Source organism: Protopterus annectens, chromosome 1.part0 (genome assembly GCF_019279795.1).
Source record: "Protopterus annectens isolate FY-2018-M chromosome 1.part0, PAN1.0, whole genome shotgun sequence".
Classification (NCBI taxonomy): domain Eukaryota; kingdom Metazoa; phylum Chordata; order Ceratodontiformes; family Protopteridae; genus Protopterus; species Protopterus annectens.
In genome coordinates, this window is record NC_056725.1 from 848,156,588 (window position 1) to 848,176,939 (window position 20,352).

At 37.2% G+C, this 20,352-nt stretch overlaps 1 protein-coding gene across 2 annotated transcripts in view; it reads right to left on the bottom strand.

Annotated features, from left to right (window-relative positions):
* The window catches only part of ZDHHC14 (zinc finger DHHC-type palmitoyltransferase 14), a 1,825,619-nt gene that overhangs the window by 252,712 nt on the left and 1,552,555 nt on the right, over positions 1 to 20,352 (bottom strand). For both annotated transcript variants that reach the window (XM_044063663.1, XM_044063664.1), the window contains exon 4: positions 8,643 to 8,780. In XM_044063663.1, the coding sequence (XP_043919598.1) occupies positions 8,643 to 8,780 (138 nt within the window). The remainder of the gene's footprint in view (positions 1 to 8,642; positions 8,781 to 20,352) is intronic.

Genomic DNA, 20,352 nt, shown 5'->3' on the forward strand with positions numbered 1-20,352 from the left:
CTAGTTACCTCTTTCATGCCTGTCACACCTCTAACATTTGCCATCTACATGAAAAAAAATTCTCTGGAGTCTGCTTGGGGTGTAAAAATACCTATGCAAACACTTCCAAGAAAAAATCATAAATCTTTTAGACTTTGTTGCATTTTTGGGAGCCATAAATATTTCTTTCCATTGTTTCCTTGCAAATTGCTTATCCAAGATCTTATTCCAATCTTTTCTAACCTCATCTAATGAATTCCTACAGTTATCAAGTAATATTTTATACACCTTACTAATTATCTTTTTTAAAAGCAGCTTCTGTTCTAGACTCAACTAAAAACTCTACCAGAGCAGGTCTTACACATAGGATTCCCACATCCGTTTCTCTTTGCCTATACTCTGATATCAGTCCCTGATATAGAAGGCAGTCTCCAGCCTACAGTTAAAATGTCTTCTTGGCATTATGCCATTCTATTACCCTTCCCTCCCTAGTTATATGCTCCCAATACCTTGGTTTCTTTTCCAGTTTCCTCCAGTAAATTCCAGCCCCCTCCTGATTATTCTCTGCACTCCTAATTGCAATCATCCCTATTGTCAGAATCTCCTTTCTCCAGGCTCATATTGTCTTAGTTCTTAGAATGCTTTCTGCTACTTTATGAATATAATATTCTGTATGACTGTTGTCATTCTCCGTAAAAGATCTGCATCCAAAATAATACTCTCTTCCTTATTTCTTAATGGCCCCATGCTTCATCATCATCCCTTTCCACTCTGAATTATAGCTTTCTGTTTATGTTATGTATATGAGCTTTAATTGTGTAGATCTAAAATATCCCTTCACATCAGGTAATCCTAAAACTCCTTATTCTATTGAAGAATCATCTTATCCCACTTGACCCTTGTCTTCTTCCCCTCTCAGATAACATCCTTCAACTCTGTATTAATTACTGTCCACAATTTCTCCTCTGGTTGATAAAAATATGACTAACCTGTATATTAAACTAAAAGGAATAAAAACATTTCACTGCATGTGTCTTTTGCTATCTATATCCATAAACAATTGCTTCCGGTTTCTCAGTTTTTGTATGAGCTTTTATTTAGTTTCTTTCCATATATCCTTAGGTGCAACAACAGAATCCCTTTTAACCCATAGTCCTAAACACCTAATTTTATGATGTCCCCATAAATATGGGTATTGCGGAGCCAATTCATGTGTGGGTAGTTTACAGCTATAAACTGGATATCCTAAAAAGAACTGAAACTGTCTCAGAATGTTCAACAGCACTCAGATGTCCTTTTCAGATTTTACTAGGTACAACATAATAACGTCTGCAAATCAAGCCAACTTTTCTTAATTATCATACCAATTATATCCTTGAATTGAGTCAATTATTTTCTTTGCCAATGGTTCTAAAATATAACAATAACAACAAAAGGGAAAGAGGACGGCCCCGCCTTGTTCTGCATAACTTTGACATAACTTAGAGAGGAACCTTCCCACTTTAATTTCTGCCTCCAATCCCTCATACATCCTCCTATTTAACCTTATCACTGTATCACGGAATGCAAATACTTCTATTGCTTACTCATAAAATCACAGCTTACTCTGTTGAATGCTTTCTCTGCATCAATACCCACCAACAACAATGGTATTTTCTTACATTCTGCTTCCCTCTAGATCACCATTGTTCTGTTAATGTTGCCAAATATTTGCCTTCCCTCCACAAAAGCACACTGATCAATATCTATCAATTTTGGAAACAGCTTTGACATTCTTTTAGCTATTATAGACATAAAGATTCTATTGAAATGGGCCTATAAGAAGTTGGGTCTGATTGGTCTTTACTGTCTTTAGGTATTACAGCCTGCATAGCTTTCTTCCAGTACATTATTTACCCTTCTTTTAAAATACTGTTAAACAAAATCTTCAAGTTCATTATTGCTTTCTTCTCTCCTAGATTCCAAACATCCACAGGAATATCATCTCTTTCCGGAAACTTTCCAGCAGACTGATTATACATCACCATTTTTATCTCATCTCCTCCTATCTTCACTGTTAACTGTTGAGCCTCGTCTACCACTAACATTGGCATATGTAAGTCTTCCATAAATATTTCCATTTGTGCTTTTTCTTGAATGCCACATTCCTCTGTTTTATACAGCTTTTGGTAAATTTCCAAAATATCTCTAATACCTCTACAGGATCTGTGGTGTTTTTTTTTTTTTTTTGTTATAGGCTCCCTCAGTTTGACAACCACCCTACCTCTCAACCTCTTGGTGCAAGAAATCTGGACAAAGCCGAAGATAATGGGAGGACAAACATATGGACATATTTTAAATATTGCTCTTACAAATTTAGAATGTTGCTAGAATAAAAGGATTTGCGTTAACATATATTTTATGAATGATATGAAGTCAAACTGAAATTATGTCATTATTTAGTGACTTTATTCCTCACTTATTTTACAGAAGACCACAACTTTTATGTGGAACAGACCAAAAATTGTACATTCTAGGAAAATCTGGGCAGTTGAGAGGTATGGCAACAACCCAGTTGCTTAACAGCAATCTTTCTAAACTCATGCATATTATCTAGATACCCCCTTATTTTCTCTTTAGTACTTTGCAGTTGTACCTCTTCTTGTTCTGTGAGATCCCTCTGTTTCTGCAATACTTTATCCTTGGTCAGCCACTCTAAACAATTCCTGTTACTTCTTAACCATATATCTTTTTCTTCTACTTTTACCCTGTTCTTAAACTCCACTTTTATTTTAAACCCTCACTAGCTATAACTTCTGAAGAAACTTTTATCTTTCCTAATAATTCTTAAATAATTTGCACTATCCATTCCTTAAATTCCTCATTTTTTAACCGCTAGGTGGAGAAACATCAGTGTCCCTTTTGTACCTCATTATCATCCGTTTTTATCTTAATAATGATCTGAGATTATTACTGAAAGTGTGTTGAAGCTTTCAATTAAATCAACATTTTCCTGTGAAATATAGTTTCTGTACAGTCTAACCCAATTATTGCACCTTGAGGAGTAATACTTAAATTCTCTACTGAGTTAATGCTACTGAATGCATGTCTTCCATGCCAAATATTTTGATACATTTCTTCAGAAATCTACCCTCTTTGTTATGTTTTCCCTTCTAGATTCCCAGATACATCCTCACTGTTGCAAATCAAGTTCCAGTCCCCACCTGCAAGTAAAATTTCCTGCTGAAAGCTTATTCCTCCTAAAATTTTTTTAAGCTCCATAACAGCAGTTTTGGGTTGCATATAAATATATGCCAGCATAATCCTCCTCCCTTGCCAGTTGCCACATACTACCACAAATCTACTATAATTTTTTCCCTCTTCCATCACTACTGGAGCTCATACAGCAATTAGTATTATTACTCCTTTTTTCCTTTATCCCTGATATTCTGCTGAATATCCACAAAGAAATCATTTCTTTATCAAATTCACATTGTTACTTCTTTCGAAATGTATCTTCTGTAGCATTGCTATTTACACTCTGCATTCCTTAATATAATTCGTTACTCTTACCTTTTTGTCAATACATGTCAGGCCATTCACATTTCAAAATAACGCGTTTAGTGTAGCCAATATGCTATGAACTTATTATTCCCACTTACTATATATGACAGCTTTTTTAAATGTCTATTTCCAGCTTTTGCGTTACATGCATTTTGTTTTAATGAAAGCCCTCAAAACACACACACACACACACACACACACACACACACACACACACACACACACACACACACAGAAAACCCCATGAACTTATTAACTTAAAACACACAAAACAATGTACATCTTCAAATACTGAAGTTTATCCCTCCTTACAGGAACAATTATCCCAGATCAACAGCTACACCTACAGGCATTAACTAACCTATAATTAAGGTTATCCATGCTAAAGTGCATGTCACAAGCCTGTGCACCTTCATACACTTATTGCTCTCTGCTCTTGTCTTATCTTTATTCCCCTCCCAGATGTGAAAAACAACTTACATATGTTCAGAAAACATTAACTTTTAGCCTTAAGAAAGAGTGCACTGGTTAAAAATAAATTCTACATTTTTCTAGTAAATGCATTAATGCATTTAGTTACCAGAAAAGCTATCTCTTATTCACTTCCAATAATTTAAAGCTTTATTTTTTACTGAGTTCCCTGTCCTTGTACCTTTTAGTTTTTATGTTTCTTTCAGTAAATGATGTCCAGACCTCTTGATTTATTGCCTTCACTTTTAGTCTGCTTGTTTCCATGGAAACATATCAGAATGTACGTCTCAACTAACACCATACATTTATTTATTAAATGAAAACTACTCATTGCATTGAGGTCTCTCATAAAAAAAAACACTTGCTTAAACAAAAAGCTTGTCATTAGATGAAGCGAAGGGCTTTAATTCAGACAGTCACCTATGCAAAGGTAAAAGAAAACATTTAAATTCTAGATATTTTATAATTAGTGGACTTTAACAACCCCCTACCCCAACAGCCCAAGATTACACAAGAAATAATGCCCAACAAGGTGTGTGTAACTGTGTAAATAACGCCCATACAGGGTTGTTATGAGGCTTGACGCTGCAAGTGCACTTAGAGAATGGGATGTCTGTAAAATTGTGTTTTACTTACTTAATTTTTTTAGCACTATATTATTTTTATATATTTTTTATTTAAAACAGATGCTCCACCTAATGTTTCAAAGTTGCTGTAGTATGTGGAAATGGTACTGATGGAGGCATTTTACATCCAAAATATAAAATATTTCAAAAAAATATCCAGATATTTACTTTATTTTTTGGTTCCTTACTCCTAAAATGTGTGGTTTGTTGCTAGTCATAGCGGATTGAAATCACTAAATAATGACATACATTTGACTTTCAGACTTTATTTCCTTCAGATAAGCCATGCTAACACAAATCCTTTTATTTAAGCTACTTAATTTTATAAGAACAATACTACTTAAAATCTGTTCATATTTTTGAGCCTTTGTTCCCCTTTATTTCATCCTTTATCCAAATATCTAGCTAAGAAGTTGAGAGGTATACAAACCTCTTAACTGCTGCTGCCACTGCTCAGTCAATCTTTCTCTCTCTCTCATACACACACCTGCACTTCAGAAAATGCATGCCAACTCAAATCCTACTATTCAAACAACTTTGTGATTTTATAACAGCAATATTTGAAATACGTTCCTATTTTGAGCCATTTTCCCCTTTTATTTTAGGCTTTATCCAGATATACTGAGCTAAGGGGTCAAGATGTACGTAAGCCTCTTAACAACTGCTGCTGCCAGTGCTCAATCGCTTTTACTGTTCACTCTCACTCTCTTACTCACACACACGCACTGTGCTTTCATGCAGATATGCCTGCATACACTCACCCACCAATAGAAGCATAAGCGCGCGCGCGCACACACACACACACACACACACACACACACACACACACACACTCACTCACATAAACACACACTTTTTTTCTGTTTCATTTAGTTTTTACACTCTCAAAACAGCAAAGGCGCTGCTTAATGAGTGTAAAATAATGGCTCAGTCTCTTTAACATGCACTCATACACTGTCGCACACAGACATAAACACACACTTTTTTTAATATTTTACACTCGCTAAACAGCAAAAGAGCTGCTTGGTGTGTGTAAAATAATGGAGACTATTAGGTTACTTTCATTCCAAGCTCCATAGCAGCTTGATAAGCTGCCATGAAACAGCTGACTCATTTTTCAGTGGGCATTATCTGTGATTAACACCCTGCTGGTGAATGTTTGTTCTCCAATCAGGGTGCTGATCTACAGATCGCCCATTCTCTAAAGCCTATTAACTAAGAAACGCTTTTGTCCAGTCTTCTCTTTTTACAATGTAATACTTACATTTTTTTTTAAAAACTAAAAAAGAAAAAAAGTACTTGTTTTCTTAAGCATCTTTATCACATACAATAATCACTGAAAATACTTTACTATATGACATTCAATTTGTATAACGAATACAAAATAATGTTAGGAACAAAAATTGTTTTACTTAATTTGCTTTCCCTTTTTTCCTTTTAGTGCCCTTCCTAACATTAATAAAATTAAGTGGGTATATGTTAAACTTGTGTAGGACTCAGAGGCAAAGTCAACAAAAATCTAATCTTTCTCATCCTCTTTTTCTTGTAAAGCCATTGTTCACAAATGTGACTGACGGTTTATATTCTCATATTTATTCACTAATTTCAGTGTTGCTGGTCTTCTTCCTGTTTATCCCCCCACCTCCCAATTCCAGACTCTGGTTCAAGTCCAAGGTACTCCCGATTCTTCTAGTCAACTGCTGTGCTTTTTTCTGAGTCTCAAGCATTTTCCTTTGGAACACTGGAAAAGGTTTTGTTAGATATATTTAGAGATTTATAAGTGCATGCACTTCTGTTGCTAGTTAGATGCATATACAAATCTGTTGCTATAATATTTGTAGGAATAATATAGTCAGTTAGACGCATACATTTCCGTTTGCTAGCATACATATATTAAAGGGTTAAACTGTTCTCAGCTAAATGACGACATTCATCTGTAAATGTAACATGCTGGTAAAGCTTGAGAAAAATGCTGATAAGGATAAGTTGAATGTTCAGTGTTTAATGCAAGCTGCAAGGATTACAGATAAGGAATTCCTGAGACCCAGGCGCAAGGAAGGAACCGAGTTGGAGGCAAGAAAAAATTACTGAACTGTCACGTAATTCACCTTGAAACAAGAACACAAAGGAGCTTACTAACAGACTGCATAACATCATCGGAAGACTGCTTTCACACAGAAACATTCTCAAACAGGAAAGGCTCCCTAAAAGTTTAATAAACAGACTGTATGACATTAGAAACTACCAAAGTAATGACTCTGAGAGTTCCCAAAAGACTGCTTTCATTAGACTGTATATATGTGAGATGTAACCTAAGTTCTTGTTAGATTTGCTTAATGGAGAACATCTTTTATGTTGAATGAGAACCAAACTGAAGACATTAAAGCTTTGAACTGTACAGAATTGTACATGTCGTCTGTTATACAGACAAGTTATTTTAGTACTCTGCGCAACAAAGATAACAACATATTAATGTGCACTAACCAGACTTTGTTTTTTACAAGGCACTAAATCAGCAGCTAATCAGACTTTGGTTCCAGCATACAAAAGCTGCTTTGCATTTATTTTTAATAGGCACTAACAAAAAGCTGCAGTCGGCAGCTTCAGGCTAGTAAGACAAAACTGACATTCAATCATTCATTTTAAATAACTTTTCAGGTTTCACTGGCCGAGTCTAACTATAAGCTTTATTATAAGAATGAGAAGCAGAGTCCCCTTCTGTTTGATGGCTCACTTTATGCTAGGCAAACTTTTGTATTTCCTCCTTAGCCTGTTCTACATCAGAAAATTACTTTGATCCTCTAGGAAAAAAATAGTGTGAAGACAGCTGGATACAGCAGCTTGAATCTCACACCGGTTTCTCGAAAGTCCCTGATTGCTGGGATAAAATTGCTTCCCTTCTGCCTGATCTACAGTCAATAATCATTATCTACAAACACTCCACTGTCTCCAATATTTTGTCCTTCTGCCACAGTTTCGTCAGGATTAACTCTTTCTGCTGATATAACTGCATCATTACTACTATAGGTCTTGGCTGCTTTCTCATGGCCAGGTGTGGAGCACATACACACAATGTGCCCTTTCAATTAACAAATCCTGCTATGGAGTACCAATTCAATTAGTTATTTGTACTTTCATAAAATTAGTACAGTCTGTTCCTTCCAGTTTCTCTGGTGTAGCAGAAAATCTTGTATTCTTAACTCTACCATTTTTTGAAACAGTTCTTGAGCAGTCTCATACTCAGCCAACCTTTTCTTCATTTCAAGCTCTGCTTTGTACAGTTTTAAAAGGTTCATCTCAATAGCTGCTTAAAGTGCCTTCCTTTTTCCAGCCTTTTGTTATTTGAGTTGATTTACTCCTTCAGTGGTTCATTTATTTTAATCATCTCTGAGCAAATTTGACTTATTTTTCCTCTAAATTACTAGAAGCGATCTCTTGCACCAAAGATGGAGCTTGAGCTGCTTTTTGCTGAACAGCTGCAGGATTCTTCCCAGTCAGTGTTTTTTGTCACCTTTTCTAGTTGATTTTCTTTAAAGATCCCTAAATTTCTTCTTTGCTGGCATCCAAGCAGTGCACTTGCTAGCCAGTAACTGAATTTTACTAAAACAGGCAGAATTACTGGCCCTTATCTATCAGTTTCTTTTTTCTAACTAACAGTTGGTTGCCAATGTCTCTATGTGGAGACAAGTATCAGATGGTGGAAAGTCAAATATCTCCTTACATATGCAAAGCATTCAACTTGCATCTTAACATCTGATTAGAAGCAAGCCAGGCAACAGTGATTTGGGAGAAAATTCCCATAATTCTAAAGCTATTCCACACAAGGTTATAGTTTGTCCTATACAAGTTGCCAAGGTACATAATATAATATAGAGACAGAAGTAAAATTTGAGGGTGCCTATACAGCACCCTTATGGAAGAAGAACATTAGGATGCAATCTCAACATGAACAGGTGGCACTAGCAATGCAAATTAAATACATTTCAATGGAGCAAAATCAGCTGCACAAAATGGCATACTTACGTAAGATGATGTGGGTGATAACAAAGGCAAAGATGAAGACTGTCAGAAAGGACAGCGATAAAATGAACATGTAAAAAAATCGGTAGTTCCGTTTCCCCACACAGTTGCCTACCCAGGGACAGTGATGGTCAAACCGATCTGGAATGAGAAAGAAAATAAAAAAACAATGATTAGGAAGCTGGGTATGGGAGGGTATGCGTGTTGCTGTAGCCATCTCATTAAAAACATAAAAAACAATCAAATCTAATGCTTCTTGGTGAAAAAAATACTTTGCAAATAACTAAAGCAGTTGCATTCTTGCATTCTATAATTCAACATGAATTTCATTTCAAAATATTTTGGTACAAGGAATTTTTCTCCTAAAAAGTCTATCTTTTCTACATTCCTTGACCAGTTTCTATTTCTCAACAACTACAAACCAGAGTTATGCCACTTATGGTTAACATGCGACTTAGCATTGGGACATCTGGATATGAATATCACAGAAAGATGCATCTGTTCCTCCACGTTGTTTCTCAGCTTCATATAATCAACATGAGGACAGAGAACAATGCAGTAAGAATTAGAAAGAATCGGACCCGTGTGTGTGTGTGTGTGTGTGTGTGTGTGTGTGTGTAAGCTGGATACTAAAACTGGAATAAAAGAGTAAGTTTTACTTTACTTTATATACTTCACACATCCCTGAATAAACTATGCTGCAAAATGATTCAAAGTTACATGGAAGCAACAATTTCAGTCCAGTTTTAGCGAAACAGGACTTTACACCTGAAACTAATGGATGACAATATGTATTTATTTATTTAGAATTACTTAACTATTTAAAATATGAATAAAGAAGCAGTGATAATGGTGGGTCATGGAAGTTAAATACCTCACTAAAAGAATCACAGGCCTAAAGCAGATGCCCTATACTGACTGTCTAAAAAACTCCAGCTATACTCTGTGGCATATCGTCTACTCAGGGGCTATCTCGGCTTAACATACAAGGCCATGTCAAACCCTGAGCTGTTGGACAAGCTCCACTTAAAGAAATCCCAATCCCTCAGAGCCACATGCTCCAAGGATTTAAACCTTGTCATCACAATGAACAAAACATGCTGGAGGGCTAGGTCCTGACCCAGAGACTCCCCATACTCTGGAATAGACTGCCCATACATGTCAAGCAGAGTGCCTCCTTGGCGCTCTTCAAAAGGAACCTTGATGATTAGATAGGAGATAGGAAATTCACCCCGGGGATCACGTCAGTAGCCCTGCTCGACAGGGCTCCAGGGAAGTAAATATTGTGGGAAGAAATATCCAGGGAATTGTTATGGCTAGATTTGTATAGGCCCTAGGGCTGATAGCCTAGTACCAACCCATGAACCTATGAAAAGAAACACATGAACAGATGATGCCTTTCATTGTACTACATTCAGGACTAGCCTAAAGCATAGGCCTGCTACTAGGTGCCCACCTACAGTAACATGGTTTAGGGGTTCACTTGTGCTAATTATTTACATATTTTTTAGAGTGATATTTCTTTGCTCTAAAAATAAAGAAATAAAGTGCCCGTGCAGAAAGAAATGTGCCAGAGACACAGAGGAAGCCCCCAGGGGGTGGTGCTCCAGTTGACTAGACATTCAAGTCTTGTCACGTTAAGCTTAAACACTGCAAGGTCACAGAACGGAGACCTCACCATGTTCAAATTCAGATGCAAAGCTGCCTGAAGGAGTTTGTATGAATCTCTAATGTCTGTTTTACTGACTGCCTATAAATTAAGCAATTTACCAGAAAACAAAAATATGAGGGATAGAGGTCAAAGCTATAAGATAAAATCAGGGATAGTCTGCAATCGTCTGGACAGATATGAGAGAAATGCTGATGTGAGAAGTGTTATTACTATTTTACAATAATGTTGGCAGTGATCAACAAGATAGGCAATATCTGTGGCTTTGTAATTTTTGCGTGCAGTAGAATTGACAGGAATGATGCAGTGAGATAGGGGTTATTATTACTATTGTTTTATTATTACTATTATTATTATTACTATTATTATTATTACTATTGTTATTATTATTATTACTCTTATTCTTATTATTACTACTACTACTATTGTTATCATTAGCAGTATTATTATTACTATTATTATTACTATTGTTATTATTATTGCTATTATACTTATTATTATTACTACTACTATTGTTATTATCATTAGTAGTATTATTATTACTATTATTATTACTATTGTTATTATTATTACTATTATTATTATTATTACAACTACTATTGTTTTTATCATTAGTATTATTATTATTATTACTATTGTTATTATTATTATTATTACTATTGTCATTATTACTATTGCTGGCAGGCATCAACCAGACATTTTTGGCTAAATATTTCTCTGGCTTTGTGAGTTGTGTGGAACAACTTGGACTGGAATATTTTAATGTCTGGTGACTTATTTCTATGGACTGTGGACATACCTTTTAAGTGAACCTCAAAACGAGCAACGTTCCTCATTTGAGGCCCTAAAATGTTCATGCCCTTCGAAGTTCCACACTGAAAGCATCTGTCACGCATTCATTGTTAGGAATTTTTTTTAACTGATATTCATGATAAAGAGAAGAGAATCATTTTAATTCGTCAAGGTAAGTTTTATATGTAAAAATAGCATCCTAGGTGCTTTCAAGGTAAAGTTTTTAGTAAGCTGTTAGTACGGGTTCCACATTTTGGAGATGGAGAGTTGAGAGCTATGACTGTGGAGGTAAAATAATATCATATAGTCATCACACGTCGTAGTTAGAATGGCTAGGTGGGGGGGTTGGGTAGCCATCACACATCGTAGTTAAAATTGCTAGGTGGGGGTTGGGGTTGGCTGGATTAAGGTAAGTGACCCTTTTGTCATTTGCTTAGTTTTAACAGTCACTGCCTAATTTGCATGGCTAGTGGACATTTGGGAAAAGTAAGATGGAATACTTAACGGGACACCTAATATGCTCAGACAGAGTAGGTATAATCATTGTGGCTGTTTTCTGTGGAGGAAAACGACTGGCTGCCTGCTGTTGTTCACTTATTAATTTAGCTTTGCAGGACTAATGTGATTATGTGAAATAATGTGCAATATTTTAATATGTGGCAATTGTATGTTTGTTACAAAGATGAAATACATTACACGGCACCCTTTTATCATAATAACTGCTTGGTGAGGTTGTCTGGATAAAAGTACCTGATCTTATCTTCACTTGCTCAGCTTAACAGTCATCTCTCAAAATCTAAGGGATAAATGTATCACAGAATACCCAGGCCTTCTGAACTTCCTAAGGATGGTGGCCCCACACACCAAGGGTGTAGAAGTGGATTTTGACATCGGCTTCCTAATCGCCTCTACTCTGCACCCCTTCTAATGTAAACCAGCCCTGCTGATAGGTATACACAGACAGTCACTGTGCTTGTGTGGGAGGCGGGGGATGATGTGATTATTTCTTTAACATTCCTCCTAAACCTCACAGGTCACTATAGGTTGTGTTAGGCTGGGGGCAGTATGCTCAATACTTCTTTAACTTTCCTCACAAACTTCAGAGGGGTGCACAGAGGGTCACTGTAGCTTGTACAGGAGGAGCAAACTATTTATTTATTTCCAGTTTGATGACTGGGGAGGTCCACTGGGCTCAGTGAGCCCGTTTTCAGTGGAGGCCCGGGGAGAAAAGCTCCGCATTACATAGTTTAGTTACATATACAATCATAGTAAAGAAGACACAATTACAATTTAATTTCATGCTTGAGAATAGGAATAAATTCTTTGGTTACATAGTATCTAAATATTTAGGATGGCAGTGGTATCTTAATTGAGAGGGATAATAAAGACTTAGAAGGAAAAAAGGTGGGATGGGTTATTTATAATACATACAATTATGTTATTTACAATATGTACATTTATGTTAGGTTAGCTTGTACTCAGAGTTAGTCAGGAGTTTATGGGGTGGACTGATTATTAGGCTAGGCCGGGAGAGTGCAGTTGCATTTCCTGTTAGAGGAAAGGTAGGAATGTATCTGAGTTTTAAAGTTTTCAAAGTTTTCACAAGTCCTTAGAGAGGAAGGAAGAGAATTCCATTTATTTAGCTAATGAAAAGGGTAGCAGAAGCTGACCAGCAGGACGATTGGGTTTGCAGACAGTGATTAGGTTTTGGTGAGTAGATCTGAGAGTTCTGTGAGGGGTGTAAGGTTGAAGGATGTTGGTTAGTGCTGGGCACTTAGTAGGTTGAAAAATTAGTCTGTGGGCTGTAGTAATGTGGAGATAGTCCAGATGGTTGGAGAGTTCAAGCCAATTTAACAAATGAAGGGCAGTACAGTGATGGGAGGAGAATTTGGCTTTGGTTGCAAATTTAGAAATCTTATTATAACAGACTTCCAATCTGGCAGAGAGAGGCAGATAAATTTGTTAGTAGAGGCGTGCCATACATTAGTATGGAGAGTAGATAGGTAGTGGTGAGAGTTTTTAAAAAATTTAAAACATTATTTTAATCATTTTTTATTTATTTATTTTTTTTATTTTTCTCACAATCAAATGTAATATGCATACACAGATAGCAATGTTTTGAGGAAGTGTAAACAAGTATGCTGTTACTTTATATCTGTCAGCAAACATGTTATTTTATAATTGTTATTTCCATTTTGTCCAAGTCTGACATCAGCAGGATAAATAAAAGGTGAATGCCTTTTGGGGTGGGTGATGAGGAGACAAGCTGTATACAACTATAACAGCAGCAGCTTGAAATATAAGAATGTGGGCATTTATGCCTTAATTTTAATCCCAGTTTAACAAAAGATGGGAATGCATAAATAGTGACTACTTGTTTTGAGGGGGGTAGAGGCAGGTACTTTTCTCAAATATGATGTATACAGTGGATATAAAAAGTGTACACACTCCTGTCAAAATGCCAGGTTTTTGTGATATAAAAAAATGAGACCACAATAAATCATTTCAAAACTTTTCCCACCTTAAGTGTGACCTATAACCTGTACAATTCAATTGAAAAACAAACAAATCTGTTAGGGGAAAAATACAAAAATAAAAACGTACAATAAGCTGGTTGCATAAGTGTGTACAATAAGCTGGTTGCATAAGTGTGAACACCCTTAAACTAATACTTTGTTGATGTACCTTTTGATTTAATTACAGCATTCAGTCTCCTTGGGTACACACCTGCCATCAATTAAAAAGACTCTGATTAACCCCAAATAAAGTTTAACTATTCTAGTAGGATTTTCCTGACATTTACTCAGTTGCCTGCTACAGCAAAAGCCATGGTTCGCAGAGAGCGTACAAAGCATCAAAGGGATCTCATTGTTGAAAGGTATCAGTCAGGAGAAGTGTACAAAAATTACCACAGCATTGTATATACCATTGAGCACAGTGAAGACAGTCATCAAAAAGTGGAAAAAATATGGGACAACAGTGATGTTGCAAAGAACTGGACGTCCCTTCAAACTGATGAAAAGACAAGATGAAAACTGGTCAGGAAGGCTGCCAAGAGACCTACAGCAACACTGAAGGAGCTGCAGGGATTTCTGGTAAGTACTTGTTGTGTAGTACATGTGACAACAATCTCCCATATTCTCCATATGTCTGGACTATGGGGTAGGGTTGCAAGATGGAAGCCTTTTCTTACACAGAAAAACATCCAGGCCAGCTAAAATTTGCAAAACAATACATGAAGTCTCACAAAAGCATGTAGGAAAATGTGTTATGGTCTGCTGAGACCAAGGTTGAACTTTTTGGCCACAATTCCAAAAGGTATGTTTGGCTCAAAAACAACACTTTGCATAACCAAAAGAACACCAACCCACGGTGAAGCATGGTGGTGGCAGTATCATGCTTTGGGGTTGCTTTTCTTCAGCTGGAACTGGGGCTTTATTTCAGGTGGTGGGAATTATGAACAGTTCCAAATACCAGTCACTTTTGGTCCAAAACCTTCAGGCGTCTACTAGACAGCCGAAGATGAAGAGGAATTTCACCTTTCAACATGACAATGACCCCAAACATACATCCAAATAAACAAAAGAATGCCTTCACCAGAAGCAAATTAAAGTTTTGGAATGGCCCAGCCAGATCCCAGACCTAAATACAATATAAAATTTGTGGGGTTACCTGGTGAGGGCTGTGCACAAGAGATGCCCTTGAAATATGACAGATTTGGAGCGCTTTTGCATGGAGGAGTGGGCAAATATTGCCAAGTCAAGATGTGCCATGCTGATAGACACCTACCCAAGAAGACTGAATGCTGAATTAAATCAAAAGGTTCTTCAACAGAGTATTTGTTTAAGGGTGTGCACACTTATGCAGCCAGAGTATTGTACATTTTTTATTTTTATATTTTTTTCCATAACAAATTTGTTCTTTTTTCAATTGAATTGCACTGGTTATAAGTCACATTAAAGGTGGGGAAAGTTTTGAAATGATTTATTTAGGTCTTATTTTTTCACATCACAAAAACGTAGCATTTTAACAGGAGTGTGTACACATTTTATATCCACTGTTTATCCTTAAAAATATTTGTCTTCTCTGTTTATTGTAAGCAAATGTTTGGTCAGATCTCCACATTAAAACTTGGATACAGCATGCTCCTTCTTTGCAACTCAAAAGTAAGTCTGAATTTCTTTTCCATAAGCATGATTTTTGATCAAGCCATCATTGGAACAAAAGATTGGGAAACGCTCTAAAATGCACCTCAGAGCCTATATAACCCCATGGCTTCTGTGTACTTAGCAGCTCCCCCAATATTTATTTAATTATTACTAGATACTGTCTTGGTCAGTTTAGGGGTGTTTAAAAGAAGCAGGAAAAGGCAAAGTTGGAGAGTAAGAGTGAATGTCTTTCCTTAATTATGGTTTTCATTCAGGCCATTGTTGGATGAAAGGGCTGTTTAAAAAACTCAGCTGGATCTCAGGGCCTCCAGAAACCTTCTGACCTCTGCAGCTTAATGCCCACTGCTTTTATTACAGTGTAGTCTTGGTCAGTAGGATGTGTTGAAAGGATGCAGGTAAAAACAAAGCTGAAGAATAAGACTGAATGTCTTTCATTAATTATTGATTGATTAATCAATGGATGAAAAGGCTGTTTAAAAAAAAAACTCCAAAATGCACCTCAGAGAATCTGGTACCCTCATGGCTTCTGGGGGGCTGCCCGGTTTAATGCAGATGTTTCCTCCAGAGTTATCAGAATGCAGTCTTGCTTAGAGGATAAATGAATGCAGAACTGCAGGAAAAATACTGAAGAGTAAGATAGACTGTGATAAAAAGGTAGAAAAAGAGTAATTTGGATAGTGTGAGTAGGCCAGGCAGGGGTAGGGGGTGGGGGACATCATGAAGACTTTTCACCTAGGGTGCCAGTTTACCTAAGACCGTCCCTGACTATACTGTGTGATATCTCTTTCTTCCCTTTTTTTTTTTTTTACACTGTGCAAAAACAAATGCCAGATTTCATAGGTTCAATGGTAGGTACTAGGCTATTGGCCCTAGGGCCAAACCAAACGGTACTAGCCAGTGCAGAAGACAAGGACCTAGCTGCTGATATATCATTGGAAACAGAAGCTAGTCATTATACTGGATGCAGACCCCTTTTAGAAAAACACACTACTTTACTGGTGATCCAGGCATTAGTCCCTTCAAGTAGCAAAACCGATTCTCTAATATAAGTTGCCTTTCTGAATGAAAAAAAAAGTACCTGTAAATGGTCAGTTGTGATCAGTGCACTACCCCAGTAAACAAATGTAAAATAAAATAAATAAATATTGTTGCATTCCATCTGTTATCCAAGGATTTTAGTAAGGAATATACTTACCAAAATACCCCAGTCCTGTTTTATTAAAGGGCATCTCAAGATTCTTAATATCTCAGAGATAAATATATGAAACAAAGACAATTTCACTGTCATTTTCTTTCATTACAAAGAATGGACTAAAGTACTTAGTATCAAATAAATATGCCCAAACATTAACTATGTTATTCAAAATAGCTCAGAAAAGATGGCATGAACTCTAACTACGGATAGCAATGTTTTAGATATCACACTAATAATTCATAGGATCTCTCTGATCGCTACCTTTGGTTATATTCTCTTCAATTAACAGAGATCATACCATTTCATCTAATCCAAGAGCATTTCTCTCAACTTCTTAGCACAAGAAATCTGGAAAAAGCCAAAAAATAATGGGGGCAAAGGCCCAAAATCAGACACAGATTTTAATTATTGCATTTATCAACTTAGAAAGCTACTACAATAAAAAAATTTGCATCAACATGTATTTTTTTGAAGGATATGAAGTCTGAAACTCAAATGCCTATCATTACTTAGAGACTTTAGTCCTCAATGGTTTACCAGAAAACTACAAATTTTATGAGGAAAAGATCAAAAATACGAGGCAAAAATCTAAACAATCTGTGAAAATCGGGACAATTGAGAGATATTCCCAAGAGTAACATCAGACTCGGCCATTAATAGATTACCCTTGCTTGATTTTACCCATATGAATTATGATGCAATAAATTATATATATATATATATATATATATATATATATATATATATATATATTTTTTTTTTTTTCCCATTTGTTAACCAGGATAGTCTGACTGAGCTAGTAGCCTGTTTTCAGTGGAGGCCCGGGGAGAAAAGCTCCAAAGAACTGTTACATACTTAGTACATATGTTATACAAGGTAGATGTAAAACAGTAGCAGTCATAATGAAAAATAGCAAAAAATAGAAATTAGAATAATAGTAGCATAAGCTAAACATTATTATAACAGACATATTACAGAACAATAGGTGCAATCCTTGAAAATATGGCAAGTAGGACAGGAAGAACATAACAGCTAAAAATAAAATAAATAAATAAATAAATAAATAATGGGATCATGTATAGAAACTGAAAAATAGAAGAGGAAGTAAAGTGGGAAGGAAGAGATTATCCAGGAGTGATACAGGTACAAAGCCAGTTATTCAGGAGATGTTCTTTGAGTAGTTGTTTAAATTTGATGATGGTGGAGGTAGTGAGCATGTTTTGGGGGATTGAGTTCCAGGTTTTTGCAATGTGACTGGCAAATAGAGACTCACCAAAAGAGTTACTACATTTGTAGCTTTTTAGAAGTCGTCTGTTGGATGTACAAAGTGTACGTGATGCGTGGTAGGATTGGATTAGGTTTTTTAAGGATGGATAGTCAATCTGGATGATAAATGATGTTATGGGCAATTGTCAGTTGGTTAAGTGTTAGAAGATGTTACAGTTCAAGCCAGTGAAGTTTTTAAGGGCAGTGCAGTGATGGACTCTACAGGGGAGGTTAGCAGCAAAATGAGCAATTTTATGGTAAAAAGGCTCTAGGTTGGAAAGTTCAGATTTTCTAAGGTTGGTGAAAATGGGGGAGGTGTATAGATGTGTGGACAGAAGGTGGGTTCTAGCTAGGGCCAGTTTGGTGTGAGGGGTAAGGAAAGTTCTGGACCTATATAGGCAGCCAAGTTTGATATGTATTTTCGGGTCTACCTGAAAACGCCGAAATCTCGAAACACAGACACCGGAAGATCGACAACGGAGAAGACCGATAGTTAAGAATCCCGATGCTGAGAACACCAACATGTAAAGGTAAGTGTGCGATAGGGATGGCCGTTAGGGTCAGGGTGTTGGTAAGGTAAGTGTGCGATAGCGACGGTCTGTAGGTTTAGGGGCGGGTTAAGTGAGTTAGGGTTAGGGCGTGGGTCAGGTGAGTGGGCGATAGTGACAGACGTTAGGGATAGGGGTGGGTTAAGTGAGTTAGGGTTAGGGCGCGGGTTAGGTGAGTGTGCGATAGTGATGGACCTTAGGGTTAGGGTTAAGGTTAGTGCATAGATAGTTGTGTATGTAAGGTTCAGTGTAGGTTTGTAAGGTTTTTGGTGTGCTTGTGTTGTGTGTGTGATTTTTGGACAGGGGATTTGTTTTGTTTGTTGAGTGTCGGGATTGTGGTTTGTCGGGTATGTGACGTTTCGTGTTTCTGAACTTTCGGTTTTGTGGTGTCAGTGATTTCGTTGTCGGTGTTTTAGCACATCGGTGTTGTCAGGTAGACCTGTATTTTCTTGACAGTTAAGGCAATGTGTTTGTCATATCTTAATGAGCTGTCTATTGGTTCGACTTTGGTGCTATTGGAGGAGAGGATATAAAGGGGGGGGGGTTCTGTGGATTTATTATGTGTGAATATCATCAACTTTGTTTTGTTGGGGTTTAGTATGACTTGGTTCTCCTTGAGATATAGTTCTATATCTGAGAAGGCTTGTGTTCTGAGTTGTAGTTCTTGATAGAAGGGGGTTGTACAGATGACTGTAGAGTCATCTGCATATTGTACTATGGTAGTCTAAGGGGTAGCAGAGTTAAGATTATATGTAAAGATGGAAAAAAGTAATGGTCCAAGTATTGAACCTTGTGGGACACCAACAGAAATGGGTAGAAGAGGTGATAAGTCATCAGCCCACTTGACAGCTTGCTGTCAATTAGACAGGTAGCTGTGGAACCAAGCAAGTGCTGAGAAAGACATGTGAGTAGAGGCAAGTCCATGACTTTAGACATGTCTAAGAAAATAGAAGAAACAAGGTGGTTGTTGTTTTTATGGCCTTTGACGGTATCTGTGAAACTTAAGAGAGCTGTGGTAGTACTGTGTTTTGGTCTAAATCTGTGCTGTGCAGTGGGAGCAAGTTATTTTTTAGTAAGTAGGTTATAAGTTGGGAATGTATACATTTCTCCAATATTTTGCTAAGGGGGAAGAGTATGGCAATGAGCCTGTAATTGGTTATATCAGTGGAAGGTTCACCTTTTTGCAGGGGAATGATGTGAGAGACTTTCCATAGTCATCATGTTCTTTCGGCTGTTCCTGTTAGGGGTCGCCACAACTGATCATCTGTTTTCATTTCTTCCTGTCCTCTGCATCTTGCTCTGTCACACCAACCACCTGCATGTCCTCTCTCATCACATCCATAAACCTTATCGTAGGCCTTCCTCTTTTCCTGTTACCTGGTAGCTTCATCCTTAGCATCTTTTTCCCAATATACTCAGCATCCCTCCTCAGCACATGTCCAAACCAACGTAATCTTGCCTCTCTGGCTTTGTCTCCAAACCTTCCAACCTGGGCTGACCCACTAATATACTTATTCCTAATCCTGTCCACCCTCATCACACCCAGTGCAAATCTTAACATCTTTAACTCTGCCACATCCAGCTCAAACACCTGCCATTTTGTCAATGCCACTGTCTCCAACCCATATAACATAGTTGGTCTCACTACCCTATTGTAGACCTTCCCTTTCACTATTACTGGTACTCGTCTGTCACAAATCACTCCTGACACTCTTCTCCACCCACTCCATCCTGCCTGTACTCTCTTCTTCACCTCTCTTCCACACTCACCATTACTCTGAACTATTGATCCCAAGTATTTAAACTCATCCACCTTCGCCACCTCTACTCCTTGCATCCTCACCATTCCTCTATCCTCCCTTTCATTCACACACATATTCTGTCTTAGTCCTGCTGACCTTCATTCCTCTTCTCTCTAGAGCGTATCTCCACCTCTCCAGGGTCTCCTCTACCTGTCCCCTACTCTCACTACAGATCACAATGTCATCTGCAAACATCATAGTCCACAGGGACTCCTGTCTGATCTCGTCTGTCAAACTGTCCATCACCATTGCAAATAAGAAAGGGCTCAGAG